Source organism: Rhincodon typus, chromosome 11 (assembly GCF_021869965.1).
Source record: "Rhincodon typus isolate 14 chromosome 11, sRhiTyp1.1, whole genome shotgun sequence".
Classification (NCBI taxonomy): Eukaryota; Metazoa; Chordata; class Chondrichthyes; order Orectolobiformes; family Rhincodontidae; genus Rhincodon; species Rhincodon typus.
Window position 1 is genome coordinate 23,962,041 of NC_063342.1, and position 26,915 is coordinate 23,988,955.

The 26,915-nt window shown below is 37.7% G+C and overlaps 1 protein-coding gene across 2 annotated transcripts in view; it reads right to left on the reverse strand.

Moving 5' to 3' along the window:
• epha3 (eph receptor A3) overlaps positions 1 to 16,518 on the reverse strand; it is a 236,833-nt gene extending 220,315 nt beyond the window's left edge. Inside the window, exon 1 of one of the 2 annotated variants that reach the window (XM_048603132.1) lies at positions 16,335 to 16,518. In XM_048603132.1, the coding sequence (XP_048459089.1) occupies positions 16,335 to 16,518 (184 nt within the window). The remainder of the gene's footprint in view (positions 1 to 16,334) is intronic. The other variant, XM_048603133.1, reaches the window with a different exon arrangement.
• Between the last annotated feature and the right edge of the window lie 10,397 nt (positions 16,519 to 26,915).

A 26,915-nucleotide genomic window follows, 5' to 3' on the forward strand; every position in this document is an offset into this window, starting at 1 on the left:
AAGACTCCTACTTCTCCTAGCATCACACAAAATCATTTAAAACAAAAAGGCCAACCATCTACCTCTTATTTATCTTGTGGCCCTGGCGCCTTTACTTTCCTGCTTGGTCTGATGGAAAAGGCACAATAATTTCCATAGACAGTCGTCAGGTTATAATTACAGTCAAACCTTGATGGTATAATTAGAGCCTGATCAACATATTGAATAGAAGGCCCTTGCAGGCTTCAGGCAAGTGCCCCTGCCTCCTATGTGGAAGAGCAGGAACGCTCAGGAAGACAGCAGGTGCTTATTGAGTCATTACAAAAGATGCAACTGTGAAGATACATACTGTACTGTATCTCCACACTTGAACAGACTTGAAAAGTTCAGGCTAAGTCGCTTGCTGATATGAAAATGTTATAATATGCCATAGTCTTGAAAAAGTGTGATATAGGCAGTCATTAACAGGCCAAGGCAAAGGCCCAATTTAAACTTGACAATGGAGTCTTTCTGGGTGGTTCTTGGGCAGGTGTGGTTTTGTGAAGTACAGCTGGCATGTTTTGAGGTAAAGGCTTACAGTTTAATTCTAAACAAATGGCAGTGATGGGCTAGAACACAGTGCATTATGAATGAAGGTGGAAGATTGCATAACAGTTCAATTACATATCTAGTGGTAATACCGTTATTGATAGGCATTTGATCATTTAACCCCGAGTAATGTTTTTAATATGATGACATGCAGCAAATCAATAAATGGCACATATCAAGTTAATGCTGCAAACCATCCATGGCTATCCACTACCATCCTAAACAAGAACTGTAGTCATCGCATACATGCTTTGATGTTTTTCATGTAATTTTAATTAATTATTTGCTCCATGCATTCTGATACGATCATTGCATTATGATTGTGATAGGGATGTATATTCCAGTTGATTCCATGCTTCTAAAAATACCCACTTTTCCAAAAAAGCAATTAGGAACTCAGTGAAAATATGACATTAATATAAAATGATGGCAAGTTCCTTTGTGTTAATAATAGATTTGGTATATTTTGTACTGCAGCAATAGAACAACACCCAATGAACTTGAGCAATATTCCTCTGTACATTTTAATGGAAATGTTAATACATTTAAAAGGTAAGTTAACTACATTTAAAAATTAACAAGTTGATATTGAAACAGAGAGAAATATTATATGACTATCTCTATTGTAGAGTTTTTCTAGATATGATCAGCACAAAATTCAATGTCTTCCAGACCCTGATTTGATCTCAGACCTTCTCAATGACCAACAGAAAGTCAGCCTATATTTTGATTAGCTGTTGCAATTTTACATGATATCAAGTTAGGTAATTTCAAAGTCATTCTGTGTGTAGTCCCCAAATTCAGCCTAAGGCCACATGCATGTGAAGTGAGACAAGAAGTAAAATTCAGTCATCAACTCCTAAAAAGCTGGCTGCTCAAAATTGGATTTCTGTGTAGACTCAGTGACACATGACAATGAGGAATTGAATAGAAAATGCAGCAGAACTTGCACAGCCACAGGCCAAACTATGGTACACAGTACTGAAATAACTTTTAATGAAGAAGAAAAGTAGATGAAAATACAGAAAAAAAGGAATATGGCAAGACACGGTGGGCAAAAGCTGGAAGGTGGACATAAGTATTGAAGACTTGAAACTCATTTTGAAAGTAGGCTCAAGCATGTGATTCCGGGAGGTTTTCATTGTTGATGAACACTACAGAACTGTGAGATTAATTGCAAGGTTGTCTTCCAAGTCAAAAGTAATACCTTATGGAAATATTAAGTATCCAAAATATGAAAAAAAATGCATGATTTCTATGCAGCTATATGTGATATATTTCCTTCGATTGACAATCAAAGTTTTATCTTAAACCATCATTGGTTGGCATGGTGGCTCAGTGGTTAGCACTCCTGCCTCACAGTGCCAGGGACTCATATTTGACTCCACCTCATATGTGGAGTTTACACATCCTCTGTGTCTAGGTGGGTTTCCTCTGGGTGCTCCAGTTTCCTCCCATAGTCCAAGAATGTGTTAAATTGCCCGTAGTGTCTAGGGATGTGCAGGCTAGGTGTGTTAGCCATGGGGAATGCAGGGTTATAGGATGGGGAAGGGTGGTAGATCTGGGTGGGATGCTGTTCAGAGATGTGAACTTGATGGGCCAAATAGCCTGCTTCTACAGGGATTCTATGATTCTATCACGTCAACGTACAGTTACAATAATTCCAATCAGGGGTCCATTCTTAAATCACAAGATACAAATCACAAGGCACACTTGCCTCACATTGCATCTGTCTCTTAAAGAAACTTGCACCAACCCAGATTAAGATAGATTACAATGACTATATCTTATATTTAGACAATTTGTTTAACTTTGTACAAGGTTTCAAGACCCTTCATAAGACCATTTCAGACAAACTCTGACATCAAACCACATACGAAGACTGGTCAAAAAAGTAGGATTTCAGAATGTCTAAAGGAGGAAGGGCAGGTTGAGGGTTGGAAAGGTACTAGGCAAGAAATTACAGAGTTTGCCATTAATGGCGTGGCTTTCATGGCTGGGGTAAAAGAAATCTTGCTTGTGCGGCAGGTCAGAGGATTGAAAAGTTCTTGGATGGTTGTAAAATATAGAATTAGGGAAGCAAGAGATTAGGGAGGAATTTGAATACTAGAATGAGAATTTTTACTTTGAGACTTTGCAGGCAAACCACTAGGTTGAGGATATGCCAATGCAATTGAAAGTTTCTTTTACTTAAAGTAGCTTACACTGTCTGTGGTGAAGCTAATGTTCTGAAAATCACATTTCAAAACCATGAAGATAAAATTAATCAATTAATGTCAACTTTTCCTCTTCTATATCTCAACTATATCTTGGTTTTAAAATATTAAAATAGGATGCCAGAAATTACTAATGGCAAAGTGTTTAACATATTCTCTTCTCCACAAATTTAACTGGAGGTACCGATTGTTTTAAAGTAAAGATAAGAACATCTGCTTTAAAGATGCAGAGAGCCAGTGTTCTGGGGACTTGGGTTTGAATCCTATCATGGCAGATGATGGAATTTGTATTGAAAGCAAAAAGAATTTGAAATTATGAGTGAAACTGTTGTCGATTAGCGGAAAAATACATCTGGTTCGCTAATGTCCTTTCAGAAAGGAAACTGCCATCCTAACCTGGTTTAGACTGCAATGTAACTCCAGACCCTCAGCAATGTGGTTGACTCTTAACTGCCCTCTGGGATGGGCAATAACTGCTGGCCTAGCCGGCAATGCCCTCATCCCATGAATGAATAATAAAAAAAAGTAGCAAACGTGAATTATTGAATGTACCAGCATGCATCCACATTTCTCACTATAGGTAACTTTTAGAATATATTCCATTTTGCTCCTGTCAGAAAAGGATTTGTTTAATCTTTTGGAAGCAAACATTATGTACAACAGTAATTTTAAAAATAACATATGGAAATATGTTTTGGACACCAGGCAGCAAGAATTGAATGGACCAAGCTGTCTCTGGCTTAAGGACTCCAAACAATTATATACTGACTGTTTATTAATATTGCTCTTCTCTCTCTCTTCCTTTAAACCCCCACCTGCCAAGGATGTTCACTGCTCTAACATGAAATCATGTAAATTTTCATGTAGTAACTGCAATGCTAAAAGGCCAATTAATACATTTATACCAAGGAATATTTTCCTCATTTCAAAAAGGACTTGCAGCAAACCTTGACGAAAATTAATCATTTCAGGCAGAAGTTTTTTGATGAAGCACTTTTATCCAAATGGACACAAATCCAAATTAAAACTCTATATCACACGTAATATGGAAGTGTTGCACACCAACCATTTTAAAAATGCTTCTAGGAAAGATATTTACTCATAAATATGAGTGAGATGGGTGTTTGCTTCTCACTGCGGAGTCAGGTTATTCCTGGCAGTATCCTGGAGAAAGCAGGAATCCAAGGGATGCAGAACACAGAGGGAGCATGAGCAGAGGAGGAACAACAGGGAGGTATATCACAGTGAAAACAAAAACACGCAGCAAGCAAGAGCCTGGAGAAAACAGGAACCTGGAGAGGGCACTGGAGGAGCAGAGGGAGAACTGGAGTATGAGTGGAACAGAACACAGATATAAAGCACCAGGGGAGCCAGAGAAATGAAGCAAGAGCAGAAAATCCTAAGAGCAGAGCACAGAGATATCAAGAGCCCAAAATCAAGAGGAAAGAAGGTTGCACAGTGGTTGCAGAACACACCTCGGGTTGCTAATTACTTGTTTACTGTTGACCTGGATTGCTGAATGTAGTCATCTATGTTGCTCACCTGCGGACAGACCCTCATATTGTGGACCCCTGGTGGGTCTGCAGACCCCAGGTTTCAAACCAACCACTGACTGGAGCAGCAGCAGAGCATGGTCCAAAAAATTGTTGAGCAAAATTATATACTTATAAAAATTCATTCTTACAGTTGTTTCATTTCTAATTTCTCAAGGGATAAATACTAAATAAACACCTGTAGTTGCAACTGTCAGATATTAAATTAATTTAAATCATGTGCAGGTTAGGTGGATTGGCCATGCTAAATTGCCTGTAGTGTTCAGGGATATGTAGCTTAGGTGGGTTATAGGGGGATGTGCCTGTTTCCACACTGTAGGGATTCTATGATCATTGTTATCATTCCAGGCAATTGGGAAAAACAAAGTACAAATGCTAATGGTCAATTTGCTAGGATTTTCCGATTTGTCTTCAAACATTACTCCATTATTTGCAAGATACCCACCCAACACCATCAACACCAGCACCAAGAAAGGCCTACAGATCAAGTATCCATCAGGCATCTAAGTGCTCACTTCATTGCTTTTGGAAGCATCATTTCTTGGTTAAGCAATACCCCACATCCTCCAACCCACCCTGGCTTGAAGCTGCCAGCCATTCAGAGACTGTTATCTCCAGAAACTGCTGTTGTTGCCTGAATATCAACATTTGTCAACCCTCCAGGTGGAGAAGCAGAAGCAAGATGTACTACAAGAATTGTTTGGAGGGCATTTCTGGAGTTGGGGATCATGGGGCCAGATTGTTACCCTCCCCCAACAGCCACCAGTCTTTCAGTCTTGCACAAGTTAGTACCATTTAAGAGACTCACCTGATCCCCTCAAATTGGTGTTTTGTCTGCACAAGTTAATCAAACAATTATTTGGGTAGGCCAGCTCTTCCTCATCCAAATCGTAGCCCAAGCAGAATGAGGTACCTCAGATGGCATTAGTTGATCTTAATGGGCCATAGTTTGAGACAGGTTGGGAAGGTCAATGACGAACCTCCATAGTCAGAAGTTAATTTCTAAGATTGTCCAAAGGAAACATTATTTCCCTGGTACCAACACATCTGATTATCCTTCCTTCCATACATATTCCTTGCTGCTTCTCAGAAGGGAACATTTCTACCATATGTATCAGAATTAGAATGATTAGCAATGAGACCTTGAAGTGTCACACTGATAAAATAAAGAGCGCACTTTTGAATTTGGAACTGCGGGACATGATTTGGACTGGAAGTTTTATCTTGTAATTAGCACATGCTGTAACAGAAAGCTAATGCTATTATGGGAAATAGTTCATGCAATAAATCTCAAAGAGCTGACAATTTCTGCAACATATCAACTTGGTTCAATGTTAGCACTTTGAGCCCAAGTCATAGGTTGTGGGCTCAAGCCATTCCAAGGCTTGAGCAGGTAATTAGACTGACACTCTAGCACAGTATTCAGGGATTCAGCCTGCGTGGATATGCTACCCTTTGGCTGTGCTATTGAAACAAGATATTTCTATCTGTTTTAGAGAATTGAATGTGAAAAGATGCAGTGACACTATTCTGAGAAGAACAAGGAATTGTTCCAATGTTTTAGCTAATATTTCTATTTCAACGAACACAGCGAAGACAATAAATACAGATTTATGGCTGATCACAATGTTGTTTCCAGGATCTTGCACTGTGAAAAATGACTGCTATATTTGTCTACATAAGTCAATTCAAAGTTTTTTTTTAAAAATTCATTTCCAAGATGTGGGCATTTGTTGTCCACCCCTAATTACCTGGAGGGCAGTTAAGAATCAACCACATTACTGTGGGTCTGGAGTCACATGTAAGCCAGAAATTTCCTTCCCTAAAGGATATAAGTGAACCAGATGTCTTTTTTTCCTGTCAATTGAAAACATTGCATGGTCATAATTTGACTCTTAATTTCAGATTTTTTATTAAATTCAAATGTCACCATCCACTGTAGCAGGATTTGAACCCAAGCCCCAGGACATTACCTGGGTTTGCTGGATTAATAGCCCAGCTATAATACCATTAGGCTGTCACCTCCCCAGGTTATTGTATATGAAGCATTTTACTTATTCCAGAAAGGTGTGATCATGCTGTTCAGTAAAAGTCTTTTAAATGCATGTGCTTGTGAATAATGAAAGTGCATGAAAATTAATCACAGAATTCAGTTCAGTTATGTTGCAATCTGTTTTGACACAACAATATGTGGTTTTGTTTTATTTGAGCATCAAGTGACCTTCCTTCCTGGCAGCATGTGGAAAAACTAACTGAGTACAAGTTATAATAATACAGAAATAATTGAGCGGAGGAAGTGTTTATGTGCTGATGGATTGTTCTCTAACACAAAGATCTGAGTATCCTATTATGTTTCCAGCCTCCTGGTGTTTGGATAGGTTACTGTCCAGTGTAACAAATAAAACAAGATAATTTCCAACTATGTGCAGAAACAACTTATACTTCCATAACATCCTTCACATAAAACAATATTTCACAAGGTTTTTTTGAAATATGATCTCAACAAGATCAAGATACAAGAGGTACCTTCAGGTTAAATTACCATTGAATTGACCACTATTGAGAGTGTATAATTACGGAAAGGATAGGCAGATGCACGGATAGAAGACAACCACCCTAGGGAGTTATAAAAGAAGCTTGATACCAAAGAGGCTACAGAAAGATTCCGGAAACCATCATTTTTAAAATATTATTGGTGGTTGCAATTAAATCTGTCAGCTATTGTTTGAGATTTTATTTCTGATTCTGGTCTTTTAGTGAATTAATGTTTGAATTTGGAATACAAAATGCATTTCAGGTTTTTAATATTTGCAGTATTTTGCTTTTGTACTGTCATATCTGCATTTTCTTCCCCTGCTTAATATGAATGTATAAATAAAATGGTTTCTCTGCATCTTATAAAAAAATTCAATGTTTGTAAGTGAGAATGATGTTCTAAGATACAGGAATGCAGTATTTGTAATGGTTAAAATCCCTTTGTTGGCTATTATCCTAATTGCACGAATGCAAGGTTAAGTATGTGATAGTCACAATGGCATTACTGAGTGTTGACTTTTCAAAAAGACAATTGAATATGCACTACCTAGTACTCATGTTGCAAGTGCCTTTTCTGGCATTGTAACTTCTGACAAGCTGGTAAGACTCTTCTGCAATCTGCCAGAGACACTTACCTAGCTCAAGAGCTGGCAGGACAATACAGTATCTTCAAAATGTCCTGCAATGAGCTAGGTGTACATAGTAGAAATGTTATTAAATTACAAAAAGCCATGAAATAAAATATGATAATGATATAGCACAAATTTTATCATGTGATACAGTCACTTTGATATGACTTACAAGGTGCAACCATCAATTTCACTTTCGAGCACGATGCAATTAAGGGAACTCATGGCTCGGGTAAAGAGCTGAACAATGATCAGAGTCAACAAATATAGTCATTTTCTGTTCCAAATTTGTACAGTAATGAATTTTGTATTCCTTATTATAGAAATCCCCTAGAGACAGAATTAAAATGTCTAAACCTCACTGGAGGCACAGAAAGCTATTATGCAAGGGGCATAAAACTCAATGATAACGGTAATCTGCAAAGCTCACTATTGACAATACTGGTGGATGGGTTGCACTGATAGCATTCAGATCAACCAAGCTTACTAGATAGGCTAAATGGCATACCCCTGTTCCCAAGTTAGGTATATCACATCCAAACCATTCCCACCTACAAGCCAGTAAATTTCATATCACAATTTCATAATGTTGGCCATATATGTTTTGCCTGATGTTAACAAAGTTGCACAGACTGCAATGAAAGGTTTCTTTCTCACAAATATGAAGCTCAAGTTTGCTGTCGGTGTTTGCAATCTGTTGTACAAAATGTGCCTTTTTGCAGCAAAGACTTCACCACATCACTCAACAGTTTCCACTAGAAGCAAATTTACAACTTCAATGGAATCAAATTTAAGAGAAAGAAACTGAGTTTCACTTGTGATATTATTTGAACTTGCTTGTGCGCCACTTTCTGTCATACAATGCTTCAGTAGCTCACAGCATGTGCACCACAGATTGAATATGATAAACTTCTTGGAAAGCTTTTGCACAACTTCAGCACAAAAGCTGAAGGAAGATGTGTATGCAACTGATTTATGCCAACTTTACACTGAAACATCACTGTAGAACTTTCTTCCAACATTATTCTATCAATGTTGCAAGAGGCTCAAAGGGTTAGATGCTTAATCCTGTTTCTAGCCCTGACCCATAAGTGCTGACTGCAGTAGTTATACCTTGAATATCATTGGTCAGAATCTAGTTGGGAGTATCGTATAGATGTCACATCATACATCCACAGATAATGTCAGAACAAGTTGTGCACATGACAGACAATAATGCAGTATGCAGTCAATGAGTGTGAAGTGATAGGATTGAGCTGGCTCTACTTTAACAAAGTGTTAACGCTGTGGTTACTACCATCAATCACCAGTCCACAGCTGCCATTACTAATCTCCAGCCCTATCAGCTCTTAATTATCTAGCTGGCACTCAGCTCTCCCCTTCTGACAATCTCTTCACTCATTTCAAACTCTACATGAAATATAGGTTATCTCAACAGTAATAGTGTATATGTGCATGGGTTGCATTTTTCACAAGTGTTTAAAGGACAGAACTCACTAGTGCTGCAGGCATGAGTGAATAATGAAAATGGCTTTGCAAGTAAAGGATTTGTGTTGTGGCAGCATATTTTGCTGCAATACTCTATTTACTATGTGGCCATAGTCCAAAATGGGCATCAAGCCATAATTTTGGTCATGATTGACAAATGATTAGTCACATATGAGAATGGTTCCTTTCCTTGCAGTTAATGAGCACTATCCTAACCACGTAGAGAAATGGAGAATAGCAACATATTGTGAACCTGTGGATCTGGCTTGAAAGGTATTCATAAGCATACATCCCTTGGACTGTGATAATTACAAAGAAAAGATAAAATGACAAATGGATAACATCAGTGTCAGGTATAACTTTGATTGGCCAAAGTATGATATCTGAAATATAAGTGAACAAAAATCAGAATAACAAACTAAACCTCAAAAGTAATCCACATACAACTTTTTTTAAACCAATGTTTCTGCCTATTTATGTTTCCATTATCCAAATGTGTATTCATTCAATCTTATGTAGAGAAGAGGATTTCTTATGCAGATGGTATGATTACTTAAATTAGGCCATGGCTTATCCTTTGCACTTTTGTCAGTTCTCCAAATGAACAGAGTATGTTGATGAGCTTATTGTACTCTGCTTTATGCTCCTGGCTGTCTTCACTTGGATTGAGTTGACCAAATTGGTTTTGGATAGAATTAGTTGGACTGTTATTGTGTGATGCCTGTTCTCCATTAATAAGTGATTTCTACAATCACATGTCTACACTGAAGAAAGACAGCTCATCAAAATGGTTCAGTACCTGATGTGATGATCTCAATAAAAGTTGCAATCTGCAAAAAGGATTGTTGTTTGATTTAAAAATGTTTCATTTGGGTGATAGGAAAAAATATATAACTTACAGTATAATGAAACTCAATAAGCAGGGGTTTGAAATTTTAGTGATTGCACAGTGTATTTTATCTTGTTAAACTGTTCATTTAAATGTGTTATTTCTTATTTGAAATATTTGATATTCCAGAGCTGAACTAATCACAAATTTCCTTGAGAAATAGAAAGGGATAAACTATTAACCTTTTCACATTTCAAATTTTCTTATATCCTTTTACAATAGCAACATGATGATTGCAATTATTTCCAAATTTAAAAAGTAATATCGTCCACACACTACAGATTAACCATTACAATTGCACTGCAATTCCCTTTAGCCACAAAGAAAATTGATGTCTAATTATTGCGAAATTAATTACTTCCACTGATGGTATTGGATTTGCTGTTACATGTTCAGATCCTTTCTTCCCTTACATTTTACAGGTTTTGATTTATTTGCTAGGGTACAATGGACCTAGGTCACCATTTAGGATTTCAGCAATGGGGCCATTTTCAATAAGTACCAGGAGACTACTGGACTATGAAAACATCACAATTACCACCAATTATGTCCTTATACCCAGTGTCTACAGAAACATACTTGCAGTCAGAGTCCATAGAATCCCTACAGTGTGGAAACAGGCCCTTTGGCCCAACAAGTCCACACCGACCCTCACAGCATCCCACCCAGACCCATCGCCCTATAACCCACCTCATCTACACACACTATGAACAATTTAGCATGGCCAATCTACGAAGCCTGCACATCTTTGGACTGCACATCATTAGATTACATTCAAGAGTGGGAGCTTGTGCACTTAAACAGGCCAAAATTACATATTAAATCCAGATAAATTATAGCTCCCTGAGCACTGGTGCAAAAACCCAGGGGCCTTGTGTCTGCATTGCTCAGTCACTCACTGGATAAACTAGCTGAGCTATCAGGGAAATTGTGATCATATTCCTTCTAACAGATCAAACACCTTTCAGAAGCAGCCTATAGACAGTATTGCATATGTTATTTTGTTCGGCAATGTTTATTTTTTGCTTTACCTAGGGAAAATTTGCTGTGAAATTCTCCTTTCAAGTTCAGAGCCACTAGAAGTGTTCACACTACAGAAAAAAATGCAATGTCTACTGCAATGAAAAAAAAAACTTCAATAGTTCACTGGCTCTTTTCGTTTTTAATTAAATTCTTTAAATGCATTTTTGCAGTTATTTGCTGGCACAGGTGATTAGTTCAGCCCTGGAATATCAAATGTTTCAAATAAGAAATAAACACATTTAAAATGAACAGTTCAACAACATAAAATACACTATGCAATCACTAAAATTTCAAACCCCTGCTTATTGAGTTTCATTATACTGTAAGTTATATATTGAATGTGCTACTCACTTGCAAAATGGTATTCGAGTCAAAACAGCCACATTCCATCATTATTTTATCCATTCAACATATCATGTAAGTGCCCCTAACGTTTTATGTTGGTACACATTAAATTCATATAGAGGAATACATTTTAAAACGCGAATGCATTTGGGGGATGCAATTTTCTCCTCTTGAAACTTGTCAACTTTAAAAATCAGACATTGCAGTGAAAATGTCCACAGTGCAGACGTATTAACACGAAAAATTCTCAACGAGTTCATTCAATAATAAATTATTGTGGAGAAATATTAGCATCTCCAAAGCAAAGCTGAATCAACGTTGAGAGGTTGCGTGGAGAATTCTGTCAGTGTGAAAGATTTAATTTGAAGCCAGAATGCAACCAGAAACAGGAGAGCATTCCAGTACTTCAGACAGATAAATTAATTGGCATTTGAATTTTGCCTTGGCACTCATCTTGCTGATTTTCACTCCAATGAACGCCCTTAAGACTACAATTGGCATTTGGCTAACTCTTTTCGAGTTCTGATAGGTATTAGCACTGCATTCTGCACTCGTGCTAGTAAACCTTGCGCATGTATAGATCAGTTACCGTGAGTTATAGCTGTACAATGATTGGTTTCTCATTTGGACTGATTGCCTTAGGTATGCTAACAATAGTAAACACTGGATGAAGTCACGTATATGAAAGAAACTTTCAAAGTAAAACTTAGCGAAAAACTTACATTGTTTTAATAAAACAAAGTTGAAATTGTGTGCAGTTCATTTTTATTCTATTTACACTAACGGAATCGAAGCCCATCAGGCTACATTGCGATCATTACTATTTGGTTTTAATGGTTTAGAAATAAACCCGAATTCTTATATTTCTCAATTGGAAATGACAATGGATAGTTAGCAGTTATTACCCTATTAATCCCGATAGTGGGGAGCCTCGCTGTTTTGGTACTCGAATCTGTTAATTTTCAGTGATTAGTTGGATTCTTTGTACCCAACTAAAAAGATATCTTCACACTCCACTAAACATTCCATTTCAAAATAAAATGACTAGCATTTCTACCGGCGCACTTTCATTTTTTCCTGTAAATTAAGTAATCAATTCAATAAGCCATCGTCGACGCATACATAATAAATAGAGGAAACGGTGCCCGCTTTCTGATGCATTAAAAAGGGAAAAAAAACGGATTTGATAGTCAGATGGAGAATCGAGTAGAAACTCAACCACGAACAAAACGCCAATTAAGACCTTTCTGACATTGTTGCAGCACATGAAAGGCGCCGGCAACATTCAGAGGATTGTATGAGAGGTTAACAAGGTCACCATGCATTTGTCCTGCATTAAGATGATGTTGAACGCGGGGCTTGGAGACACACCGCGTCTCGCCTAATGCTCCCTCGCCTCTCTGTCCCTCTGTACCCCCAGAATGTGTTCTCCCGGGCTACTACCATCCCCTTCCCAGAGGGCTGTCAGCTCCAACACATTGCAGCAATCTAGCCAACACAGGACACCCCACCCCCCAAAAAAAAACCCTCACCCTCGCCGCTTTGAAGATTATATTGTTCCTGTATTCACTTAGCATTTAAATGATGGTCGTGTCTGCTTCTTTTAGTGTGTGGAGCTGTCTAAACAGTGCTTTGATCAGCTCAGACGGTAGAACAGACCCGGGTATCCTATGTGCGCGCACACACACACACACACAGATTTATCGCTATATTTTCTGCTTTCTTAAAACCGACCGCCAAAGTGGACCCTCCTAGGCTAGTCTATTACATTTTCCCTATCGTAGGGAACGCGAGTTCTAGCAAAGATTTCCATCCCCGAGTCTATGACCACCAGTCCAGCATAAAACTAGCCGCCTACTTTATCCACACGGGCGGTCACTTTTACTGAGTAACCGTACGCTCATCTGTGGGAGAATACCACTAACAAAAAGGTAGGACCGGGCCGGAGTATGCGAAATGTGATTGGCAAGTGTTGACGCTTGAAGGCTCCCCATGCCCGCCCCCTCGGCGCTGCCTCATTAAGCTTAGTCCAAAACATTCAATTGCTTCCTCAACCGAAGGAATAACCCTATCTCCTCATCCAGTTTCTGTTATTTACAACCGTTAAATTGGCCCAATGGAAAGTGACAGATGTCTCGCTCGCAGCAATTTAAAATTAAGCTTCAAACTGGGTAGTGGGTCCAACACTTAGAGAGGCAGACACGGACTACTTACAGCTTAACCAGCTGACCGTCCCTATATTTGGATAGGCTACCGATCCCAAATTACAAAACTAAGTGATTTAGTTGGAAATACGCGGAAACAGAACTAATCGCGACCTTTACGTGTCACATTCTCACATCAATTAATATTTGTGTAATGTTTACATGGGAAATCGTAATATTTTAAATGGGAGATTGGCGAGAGCGAAAGTTTCAATCTTGTTAATCGTAGCAGAACATCGCGTTGAGGAAACTGCTTTTTTTTTAAAAAAAAGCAAGCTGGTAATAGTTTTGGAGTTTCAAAGAGCGTGTTGCAGATGAGGTCATGCTAAAACCTCTCAACCCATGGGAAACAAATCCCGACCATTTTACAAAATCCGAATCCTAATTGAATTGCGTCCTACCAAGTGCACGGCACAGCTTGTAAAATGGGGAACACGTTGACTGCCTCTAAAACAAAGATGCCTGCTTCAGCGCGTGGAACAACTAATTGGATAACCAAACATTCCTGCTCATTGTTTGCATTCGTTGAAAATATCTTAAAACAACGGGAAAGTTTGATTCATTCCAGCTAACGCCGAAATGATTTGTGTAAACATTAAGGGGAAACAAAATTGCAGCAAGGGGAATTTTAATTTCTTGACACAATGTTGAGTGACTGTATGCAGTATGGAATAATTTCAAAACAAAACATTTAAGTTTAAAGCCTCATATTGACACTTCAGCCTTTTAACTGACCGGTGCATTTGTGTGAATCTCTACCAACTTTATTTATTTAACCCGAGTCACAGTAATACTTCGACCTTCGTTTCAAATTGGACAGAAAACGCCGGAGTAAAGTAACTTTGTTTTAATCTATGAAAGTGAACAAGTTTGTTCCCCTCGATGCCCGGATTCCTCTCCTTTTTCCTCAGGAAAGCTCTGCAGTGACCCACACTGGTCAGATTTCAACTAATTGAATAATTACTTCCCGACGGATCTATTTCCAGATTTTACTCGATGATGCTACAAAATAAATACAACAAATCAGGCCGCCGTTTCTAAAAGTTTCTATTGTTATAAACGCAATTCCAAAATGAACCACCAAACTGAAGATGAAATAAATGTGCATTTAAAATTCTTTGGAAAGCCCGCCTGAATACAGGGAATTAAATGTAAAACTTAATGCAAATAAAACTCTCTAACACTCATGCAGGTAAATTACAGGGAGCCTTCAGCGGATCGCCTATGGTCAGGAAGTTTTCGTAAATTGTCAGGTAATAGAAATGAAATTAAACGTGGAATTTCTGATCAAACTTCTAAGTGTTGGCCGTAAGATTTGATGTGTGCATCGAGCATTGAACAGCAATAGTGAGCAGTTTTGTTAATGCCCTTTTACCAAATAGAAAACTCATTTAAATGTTGGAGCCACTCATTTCAATTAATTCGCATCGTGACATCTATCATACATGATAACATATTTCTGTGTAGTACGAATTCATTGTCAAAATAAATCCAGTATGATTAAAGCACATGCGTGCGGTCACCTTGTACTTTATATTTTGTCTTTATCTAATAATCTGGTATTAGGAATAATATAGTCTTTCCATCAAATTATTTCCCCCTCTCCCGACCACAATATGCCGAGTTTGTCAACCCATTCAGTTTTACAAAGTTAAATTTAAACACGACTGACCACCGCTATAACTCTTTCTGTCACTACCTAAGGTAAATCTGTCTGAGTTGAACATAATTGTTTTGTGTACAAGATTCAGTCAGCTCTGGGGGTTTATTCAAGAAGTAAATAAGCCGTGGAGACTGGGTTATTGGCCTGTAGTCGCACAACTGTCTCTGTATTTTTTAAGGTGAGTTTATGGCAATACAGAACTATACAGGTCAAATTTGGGTTCCGAAAAAATACCTTGTTTCTAGGCCGACTACACCAATCCTAGATAGCTTGCACTTTTATTTAATAAAGTCATTTCAAATTCTCGACTTACGCAGAGTAGAAAATGGATTTTAACCCGTTTACAAAAAAAAAGTTTTAAGGTTTAAGGTTTAAAACAAATGTCAACGATGCACGGGGCATATCAGGACCTCATCTCAACCTGACCGGTTAATTCCTCTTATAGGACTGTTTAATAATAAAAAGCAATTTCAAGCGAGTAAGCCCCGATAACAGAACAGCACATCAGGTGTATAAGTTTCTCTCTTCTGCGTGCTTTTAAATTTCCCGACGCTATCTTCATTGAGAGAAACAACGGTGCAGAAATTGAAAACTCCCACAACTTGCTATGATCGTGCCTTTAATATGAATACTTAGAAAAGTGAATCGACGAAGGATGAAGAGTCATTTAGTCTGTCGTGTGAGAATAGGCTTCACAATATAAACACATTCCAAACACTATTTACTGATTCAGATCTTAAATACAGGTGACACTACTTCCCGTCCCACGCGTTTCTGTTAGATGTGGCTGTCGTTATAACTCCTGCGTGGATCTTTCAACTTACCGTGCCATGTCCGAATTGTCAAAATAACAGAGGAAAGATGAACTAGTTTTTACATAATTCCCTTTATTCCTGTCTCGCTAACCACAGAATCTCATACTGCTTAAACTTTCTCTCCTCATTTCAACCTGACCCTCTCATTGATTTCATTTAACGTTGTTTTACTACGATAGTACTGATAGTAGCGTTTAAATATCGCAGCGATAATAATGAGCCGTGATTGAAGTTATTTGTTGCACTCGTTTTGATTAATTATTATTGCTGAATTGTGCGCTTGACCACCTTAAAAGATGATGGAAGCGCAGCTTCTTGCCGTACAGTACCACCCACTCGGTGTGTGCTAGACCGTCTCTAATACTTCAGTGTGCAATAATGTTCAGATCTCTCTTTTTAATTCTTACCTTCATTTGCAGAATGGCCAATCGATTGTACCCCGCAGATAACACGGCAGAGGATCAGAGAGAGAATGCTGATTTGGAAACCCAAGGCCATTTTGGAGCTGTGATCGGCTGTGAGTGGAGCATATCTCTGTGAAGCATGCCAGCAATGATCTGAGGGAGCTGTGATCGCTGTGGAAGTTACCATGCACGGCTTTCAGGGTGATGTCAAGTTTGACACTACAGATAAGGAGGAGTCAGCGCTGCCTTTCTACTGCCAGCAGAGGGCCGCGACTGGGTCCTAGAGCCCACCAAACCCAATAATAGCAAGACATCTGGCAAGGATATATAAAAGTTCAATGGAAACATACCTTTTTCTGCTTTCAGCCGTTGCAATTTAATCATTCCTAAGCCTTTCGCATTTTTGGTAATATTTAATGTAATTACAAATCAAGTTTTTGTCATTGATGTGTGCTGGGATGAATGTGTTGGCTTCAATACGGTATTGTACAGTACAGTGTAGTATATGCTAGAATGTTTATTTACAGGATGAATACAATTCTATTCTGTGAACTTACTTTTAAACATTTTTTTTCAGTAAAACCATGAATCTCTCTTGGTGTAGATGACACAGTGTGGAGCTGGAGGAACACAGCAGGCCAGGCAGCATCCGATGAGCAGGAGAGTTGACGTTTTGTGTTGGGATCCTTCTTCTCTTGTTGTAGTTCTGTTATCCCACCCTGCCAATCTGCACCCCTCACCCTCACATCTTTGCTCTCAAAGCATACAGATGAACACATGATCTATTATCTTCGAAAAGGAGCTGTGGTGTAGTGATAATGTCACTGGACCCCAAGTTAATGTTCTGGGGACATAGGTTTGAATCCCACCATGCTACATGGTGAATTTTAAATTCAATTAAAACAGGAATTTAAAAAAAAGTTATCCCAATGGCAACCCATGTAATCACTGTTGATTTTCATTAAACATATTTGGTTCATTAGTGTTCTTTAGGGAAGGAAATCTATCATCCTTATCTGGTTTGGCCTACATGTGACTCCTAATCCACAGCAATGTGATTGACTGACTCTTAACTGCCTTCTGCGCAATTTGGATGAGCAATAAATGCTGCCTAGCTGTCCACAGTCTGTGAATGAACTTTAAAAAAAATCTTTGACTTATGTAGACAAATGTAACAGTCATTTTGCACAATGCAAGATCCCAGAAATGACATTGTGATCAATAACAAGTCTATTTATTTTCTTGATTATATTGGCTGAAAAAGAAGTATTTGCTTGAATTATGGAACAATTCCTTATTCTTTCTTGAATAGTATTGCGGGATAGTTTTACATTTAATTCACTCAATAAAGGCTCCATATAAATTTTGTACTTCAAAAATATTATTATTGTTTATTTGTTATCCTTTAAGAATATAAGTTATTCATATTTATCAATGTCCATTTAATTTTGATTTGCTTTGCTGAATATTGCTAACTGTCATTTGTAGATGTCATTACAATCAATCAACATATTGTCTATTACAGTGGAGATATAAACGTATATTCTTATGAGTTTAGGAAATAGTACTTTAGTCAATCTTAAATTTACACCTCTGTCTCTCATTTCCCTTCTCCCTGATCCATCTACTCAAAGTAATAATTAATGTTTAAGCTTGTCACACTCAAATTAGAATCTGAAGCTGATTAAAGCATTATGTTGCACTTGGTGCTTTAATCAGCTCACCATCCTGTATTCAGCATTAAACACTAAAGCATTCATTAGAATCATGTTAATGCAAAGTTAAGCTACTGGCTAACAATAATTATGAATATGTAAAGATATTGAGATTGAAGAAGAAATCCTAAATTCTTAAAGCAACAAGATGTTTTAAAAATTTGGAAATCAAAACATTCTATGATGAATTCCATTTGAAATCTGTAAACGGGAAGCCAAAAGTAACAATGTTAAAAGTTGAAACTCAAAAGCTATATTAATGATTTAATGATAAAGTTAGGTATAATTCCTGTATGACCATGGTGAATGATCCACTCTGATATTGCAATGTTAAACTCTCTTAATTGATACTGGATGTTTCTCTATTCTTCAATCCATCATAATGCCAGATACAAAAAAATTGACCAAAGACTTAGTTAATCACATCAGAAATAACGGCACACTACATATATTGTACTATAACTAGTTAAAATACATTTAAACTATTTTAATTCTTCAGAAAAAATTCTGTCTGAAATGCACATGTACCGACATTTTATAACATTTTATCAATAATTAAAATAAATCAATCTTGAAGAAGAAGATTTTTCTAGCAATATTGTGAAAGAGAATACAAACACATGATAAGAATACCTTTAAACGGCCCAATTATAATGGATGCCAATAACAACATTTTGTTTTGGAACCTTGCCCGTTCTTATTTTTGAGATTGTCATGTGTTCCACATGGAACTTTTGCTTGTTGTAATGGACCTATCACATCTGAACTTGCTTTTGAAAAAAAGTATCATATATGTACATTAGAATGTTTATTTGCAGGATAAAATATGAGTCTACTCTATGAACATATTGTTAAACCTTTTTCCAAGGAAAAGTATGAGTCTCTCCAATTGTAGCCTGTTCCCCCACTATACTACCCTGCACCTTTCGCATCTTTGCTCACAAAGAGTACAGAAGAACACATGACTGAGCTAGCCACCCATTATCACCAAATCTGATTGGACCCCATCAAGCATATTGGGGTCACTTTTCTCAGCCAAAGTTGGCCAGTACTCCAGAATCACACTACCCCTTCTCCTTTTGGCTCTCATTCTAACGGGCATAGTGAATGGTTTTTTTCCTTCCCTGGTACTGATAATATTACAATCAGAAGGATGTTCATGGCTATTTTATGAAAACTCTCTAAATTTGTGAATTTAATGTGATTTCTGTAAATGCAGTATGTGACTTTGGAATGTTGAATTTTGGCCCTTCAAATAATATTTCAAACATTTACAATGCCAAAATTCAAACAATTTACTTGAAATAAAACAGTCTAGGTGTTGTTATGTTAAAACTTGTATTAAATTAAACTGTGAGTGACAACAGAAAATCGTAAAATTGTCTGTCTTGTGGAAAAATGGCAAAATAAAGGCTTAAATTTATTGAAAAATTGAAAGCATGCTACAAATCTGTGGCTAGAGTAACCTTTCATAAAGTATACCTCACTTACAATTGTTTACCCCCTTTTTCCACATTTTGTGTTTTAATATATTTTGTTACAGAAATAATAAAATAAGGAGTAAAAGCCTGTAAGATAATATTCTGATCACTGTAGAATAAAATGATCATATGATTGACAAGATATATGGAAATTATTTTTCAGTACAGATGTGAAATTAGAGGGCTGTTGAGACTATACACTATTTTACATTTCAGTAAAGTTTATTGGGAAGGAATGCTTCCTTTGCTTTCTTCCCTTCACCACCTGCTCTAACTTGCTGTTGTTACCGACAATTAAAACCATGGCATGTTTTGAAGTCTGATATTTAAATACAGGTTTACATTTTGTGCATATCTGATACTTTGTTTCTCATGAGGTTGCTGTCTCTTAAGTTTTCTATCTGACAAACATCCCATTTGCATATTTGGTGTTCTCTCTTTCTCATAATGTGTAAAATACTTTTATTTTGGAAGATCCTCCTTCAGCTCGACGAAGAGTAGCCTAGGCTACAGACGTCATCATTCAACATAAGGGCTTACATACCATGTAATGCATAGTTCAGTAAGCCCATCTGTGTGCTTGCATCCTGACATGAAACAGTGTTGTGATGGCACTCAGAACTTGCTGTGTAGCTCTATCAGACCTGTTAGCAAATCCCTAATCTGAAAACACCACCAAGACCCCAGCACCAAGAAAACCTGGTTCTGCAATTTTTTTTTCAAAAGTGCTTCATTTTTTTCAGAAATGAAGCTCTTTTATAAATGAAGCACCATCAGTTGGAATGGATGGATGAGGGGGAATTGTGCAAATGATATTCAAGAAAATATTTTATAAGACTAAAAAACTGTAAGCAGAAATCAACCTTTCTTGTATGCTGGTTTAATCTGTTAACATTTTCGTAATTATGCATTGAAATACCCTTCCTAATATATAATTCACCAAAAGCAGTTTGAAAATAATTGACCCATTTCAGTCAAGAAACTCTACATTTTAAAGAAACCTTTTAATGGAACATTTGAAAAAGAGGGTATGGGGGCCCTAACTCTTCCTTTATTATAAACTGCTATCTTTCTTTAATCTCAATTTCTCCACAGAACAAACCCTTTTGGAAAAAGCAAGGGATGTTTTCTCTTTTTTCTGATGTTTGTTGATACTTCATTATATTTAAGTACTATTGTAATATTTTAAAAGTAAAAGCTTTCCTTTCCTCACCACAATTATCTGTCAGAAATATAAATTACATATGAATAACATAACATCTGTTTTGAATTTTTAACCATGTTTATTTGAATAATTGTGTTATTACATTAAATGAACAGCAAAAATTTTCTTTCAGATTTCATTTTTATACATAGCATTGGAACCCTAATTCATCAAAACTGTAACTTAGTTTTTATTTCTTTTCATTTTAAGTTTGAGTTTTCCATGCAGTCTTGAAACAAATGCTAAACTATTACAATAATGTCAAGAGTATTGAGATCTTGATTCTTAGGTCCTGTTCAATTTTCCATCAAAATGTTGATGTGTCATTCTAAACAAGTCTGACAATAAAATAAAGTGGGGCACTTATATATAAACATTTAGCAAATGCTTACGTAATTTGTTTTCACTACCTTAAAGAGGTATTAACCTATTGAGTTTTAAATAGGTCACTAACTGTGGGAGGCAACAAAGAGATCATTATTTAAATTGAATAATTTCAAGATTTTAAATAAATTCTGATGAAGGGTGGTTATCCATCTGAAAAGTTAACGCTGGGTGAAATCTTGAAGGTGACTGACCAATGTGAGATTTGGTGTGATATGTGACAGAATCAAATTAGAAGTCCAATGGAGGTCCATCTCAACACTGGGAGTAACTTGTTTCAGAGATAGTAGGAACTGCAGATGCTGGAGAATCTGAGATACCAAGGTTTAGAGCTGGATGAACACAGCAGGCCAAGCAGCATCAGAGGAGCAGGAAGGCTGACATTCTGGGCCTAGACTCTTCTTCAGAAAATGATTTTCTGAAGACGAGTCTAGGCCCGAAACGTCAGCCTTCCTGCTCCTCTGACGCTGCTTGGCCTGCTGTGCTCATTCAGCTCTACACCTTGGTATCTGGGAGTAACTTGTGCCATCTTTTATGCTTTTGACAAGTGGCATGACAAGTTTTGTGCTAGACAACAGGGAGTTGCTAATTAAGGGAGATTATTGCTTCTTAAATGTCTTTTTAACAGCCCAACACGCCTCTTAATCAGTTTCTTATCTTGCTAAACTCACCAAACAAGCTCGATGTCTAGAAAACTCCATTTGAAAATAAGAACGTGTATGTGGGAAGTTCAGCTCGGTGCTTGCTCTGAACGACCTTTATGTTGGAGGTCACCAACATCTGAGGGTACACTCCATGGTCACCAGCCAAATGCACTCCATGTCCACAGACTTTGGCATCCAATATGCGCCAATGTCTAATAACCCATACGCCACTGCAGAATCTGCCTAATGCTGCACTGGCAACTATCATTGTAATGTTACCACAAGGACACTTACCCAGTTCATGGTTTGGACCAGGCTGCATATCCATGCTCTTTGCTCATTGCTGTTGTGCTCACTTACCCCAAGCCTACTTGGATTCTCATTCTAGCCCTGTCTAAAATTGCATTGCTTTTTTGCATTTTGACCCCCTCAACCAGAGATTTGAGGCTTATATCATTTCTTTCTTGCTTTTCAATTTATTACAGACACAAAGGAACAAAGTTTATCATAGGTTTCAACATGTTTCAGTCAAGTCAAGGAAGATAGCCTTCACTCAGGGGATCCTGGCAATACAAGCTGAGAGGGGAAAGTTTAAAAGAGACCTAAGAGGCAACTTTTTCACGCAGAGGGTGGTGCATGCATGGAATGGGTTGCCAGAGGAAGTGGTCAAGGCTGATACAATAACAACATTTAAAAGGCACCTGGATGAGTATATGAATAGAGGGATATGGGCCATAAGCTGGCAAACAGCACTAGATTAATTTAGATATCTGGTTGTCATGGACGAACTGGACCAAAGGGTCCATTTCCGTGCTGTACAACTCTATGACTCTAAGTTAAGGGAAATCTCATACCCGTCCACATCTTTGACACAGTCGGTCAAACACTGAGGGTGATCAGACTCCAGATACTCTCCAAATAAAGGTTAAAGAGCTGAATATTGGGCAGCTGAATACCTATTGCCTTTCTGCCCTATTGTGGACTGCTTTCATCCTGAAATGAGAGAGAGGCAGGTGTTTAGGGACATTAAAATTTGAGACACAACTGTTACTTTTGGTATAGGTGGCAAGGTGAGTAGGTAGCACAGAGGGAATGCAGAGTTATTGCTGTTGGGGGTGGGTGAGAGCGAGACAGGGGAGATGTCGCAGTGTTAATGAGAATGGTACTGCAGTAACCTTAGTGGAAGGTGGTAACAGTAGCAGAAATAGAGTGAATGCGAGGCATTGGAGAGAAAACGGTGACACACTAGCAGAGAAGATCATTAACCTTCTTACTACATTGCTGGGTATTCCTCCAGATGGCCTAGACTACTTTAACCCAGCTTGGACCAGGCTGCTGTGGTCCAGTGTCATGGTCTCCACACCTGGTCCTATGGGAAGAGGGAGTCCCACCACTGCAGCCCATCCAACAGAACCTCTGACTCCCTGCCAGCAGAATGGGACATCTGTCTGCCACTTCCAGTGCAAATATCAGTAACTGCGCAGGGCAGATCCAGAATGAATGACTTTGCTTGCACAGTTTCACAATAAGATATTAAAGATGATGCAGATGCAAAGGATGCCAGTGAATTCTGGGATATCTATTGTGTGATGTTCTGGGAATGGCATGTGGTAAGATTGAGACTGAATTAAATATGAGAAATGCCATAGGGATGGTCGTATTTAATGCAGGAAGTTTGATATGATATGGCAAGAACTTGCTAAAGAAAGCAATGAACAATCCTCCAAAAAACTTGACACAATGCTGACTTAGCCAAAATAAACTCAACACTCTGATTCTCTCCACCAATGCTGCCTGATCTGATGACTGTTTTCAGCATTCTCTGCTTTGAAACCATTTTCCCCTCTGACTTTCCTGCCTTAAAAATTATAAACTTGTAAATGCTAAAATTGTAGTTCCTATTAGAGGGTTTTCTTGTCTTGCTTTGAACTGTTGAATTAGCTATGCAGTAAACGTTGTTCTTTGGAAATTGGAGTGTAAAGAATTTACATGTTGGAGTTTTGTCTTTCATTTAATATGGGTTAAATCTGAGCCTGGAGGTATAATTATTGACAGTGGATGAAAAATGCTGGAAATGTTCCACCGAGTAACACTCATAGCTGGATGAGTATAATTCTTACTAAGATAAAAGGCCCAGTAGTTATTTGTTATAAATGTTAATCCTTTTCTGTAAAGCTTATACTCTTCACAGTTCTCCATTGTTGGACCAGTGAATCTCCGACATGTTCTGTAAGTTCAGACAGGAAACTAGTTTGCTTTATTTGAAAAATTATCAGCTTCAGATTATTTATACAAATTAACAAATTATTAAGAAATCTTTACTGAAACAAACTGATTTCCTAATCTTCAATGTCTATTGAAAAATTAACTTGGGCTTCACATTACAATTTAACATTTACGTTTTGTTCATGTCCATTCATTTAAATTAGAGGTTTTGGGCTATTTTTCAAATTCATGCTGAACTTAATGATGGATATCATAGTTTTAAAACAAAATATATTTTATTTCAAGAAGTTAACATATGCGCCAGGGACTCTGGAGGTAACGACGACAGTACGAAGAGAGGCTATTGTAGGGGTCAGTTTGGCTACAAATGGATATATAAAGGTAGAATCAGGCAAGGACAACCTTACGCAGCTGGCCAATAGAATGGAGGCTTTGAAAGAGGGTCAAATGCTGCAGAGTGTTTGAAAAGAACAACGAGGATAATGCAGAATGGGCACAATCATAGAGAATGACATTTGTGACTTTGACTTGGAGCATCTCAGTAAGGACATAGTGGCAGAAAACATATTGTGTAGATTGGTGTGGCAAGAAAAATCGGCATTGATTTCTGGGGTAGCAGCATGTTTGAGGATGTGAAAGGGAAATCGGAGGTGGGATTATTATTTTTGAGGACAGAGTTGTCAAGGAGAGGCTTCTAGATAATGGATTATGATGGCAGATTTGAATGAAATGTTTAGGTAGAAAGAAAGCCTTGTGATATATTGCAAATGTGAGAGCCAACTGTAGCATTCAGGTACTTGGCTGAAGCAGGCTGTCAGCAAATGGAGCAAGTTTACTCTGAAAGGTAATAAGTAGAGATGGTTAAAATTGATACTTTTTAGCTATTAAAGGCATCGAGGAGTATGGAGAGAAAGTGAGAGTATGGAATTAAGATAGAGGATCAACCATGTTAACGTTGAATGGCAGAACGGGCTTGAAGGGCTGAATGGCCTTCTCCTGCTCCCAATTTCAGCTTCTTGCAACTTAATGAATAGAAATCCTTAGTTTGTGGGAAGACTTTTTTTATTCTTTCATGACATTTGGATGTCACAGTCTAGGCCAACATTTATTGCCCATCCCTAATTATGATCCATTGGTTTACGTGGTCATTCCAAAGGGTAGTTGAGAATTTTTGTTCAGTCATGTATAGGCCAGAAGAGATAAAGTCAGATTTTCTTTATGCAATGATACTAGTAAACCAGATGGGATTTTATTTTAACAACAATTGAGGATAAGTTCCTGGTCACCATTATAAAACTTGCTTTAAGTGCCAGATTGTTAAAGTGAATTTAAATGCAACATCGACCACTAAAACCCCAGAGTATTCCCTAAGCTACTAAATTGCTCATCCAATGAAATTACCACTTCATCACCACTTGTTTAAGAGTTCATCCTAATAGAGAACATGAAATCTGTACTTGCAATTTTCCTAACATTTTAAATACTAATTAAGAGTTCCAGTGCACTCTTTCCCTCACAGAAGTTAACAATGGAGTCACTGTGAACATGAGAACTTCTGGTTTTGGTTTTACACAGTTATTGCAAGTTCTAATTTTTTTAAAAATTCAAACGTCACATAAACTGGATTAGAGTTCCCATCGAAAAATTATAGACTGAGTGCTATGTTAATTTATTAAAATCTGCATAGTTGCTGTGACAATAGATCTCTCAAACTTTAAAACAGCTGACAAGAAATACATTTCAGGATCTAAAGCCCACAGACTATTTACAATCTACTTACTGGGGACAATTCAACTCAGGAAAGATCAACAGCCCTCAGTGTCAATATCAAATAACACATAGGTGGAAACCTCTTTAATCTGATTCACCTCCATGGCAAAACTAAACTGACAACTATTGATCCAGAGTTTGCAGATAACTGCAATGTTACTGTTGGCTTTGCACTAGATTTACAAGCCATACATGATCTTTTCTACTCTGAATACAATAAATTTCTTCAGTAACTGAATGATGCCAAAATAAAACTCGCATCAACCCACACCTGACTAGGCAAGCATTCTACCTCCTGTTAATGAAGGGGCTTTGGAATACATTGAGCAATTCCTGTACCTCAGAAGTTAAGCCTCTCTAAGGACCACCAATGATGATGAGGCCCAATGCTGAATCAGCTGCTCCAGTTTAGACTTTTACAAGCAACAGCAGCAAGTGTTTGGGATCAAAAGTCTCAGTAAATCGACAACAGCCTTAGTGCACACAACAGTTGAAGGTGCCACTCCATGATGCTGCAGTGATATCTGGAATGTATAGTATTTAGTCTGTATTCATGACAGAGAAGAACATCAGAGAAATTCCATCAGCAATGCTTCTGCTACATCTTCCAGATGCAATGGGTGAACTGTTGAACAAGCATTTCTTGGAGCCATATCCAAAAGCATTTAGGCAAATTCCTAAAAAAATCAACTCAATAGACTGACCGCTGGTTCTTCATGACTAAAAAATAACTATTAAGTTCTGTTCCATCAATTCTCAAAAGATTAACCTTCAAGGGGAAGACAAAGAAATCTCTGGAACGACACTCTGAAGCTCTCCTATGAAGCGTGGCAACATTAACCTTAAATAAGTGAGAAGAACATGCTAGCTATCTTCAGAATGGTGACAAATTGCATTTCAAGTTCCATCACACTCTGAGTGGTAATATCTTAATGATGAGGCAGAGTGACCACAGAGAAGGAAAGGAAAGGAATCAAATCTTGCACTCCAGACCCAATTGCCCCATGAGGCATGCTGCCCTCTATTCTCAGAGATCTGTGAGTTGTAGATCAGTCTGCTAAGCCACATTAAAACTCATAGTAGAAGATAATGACTCTAGGTAGATGTCATATTAAAATTGAAAGAGTCAGTGATTATTATATTTTACAATAAATCAATTT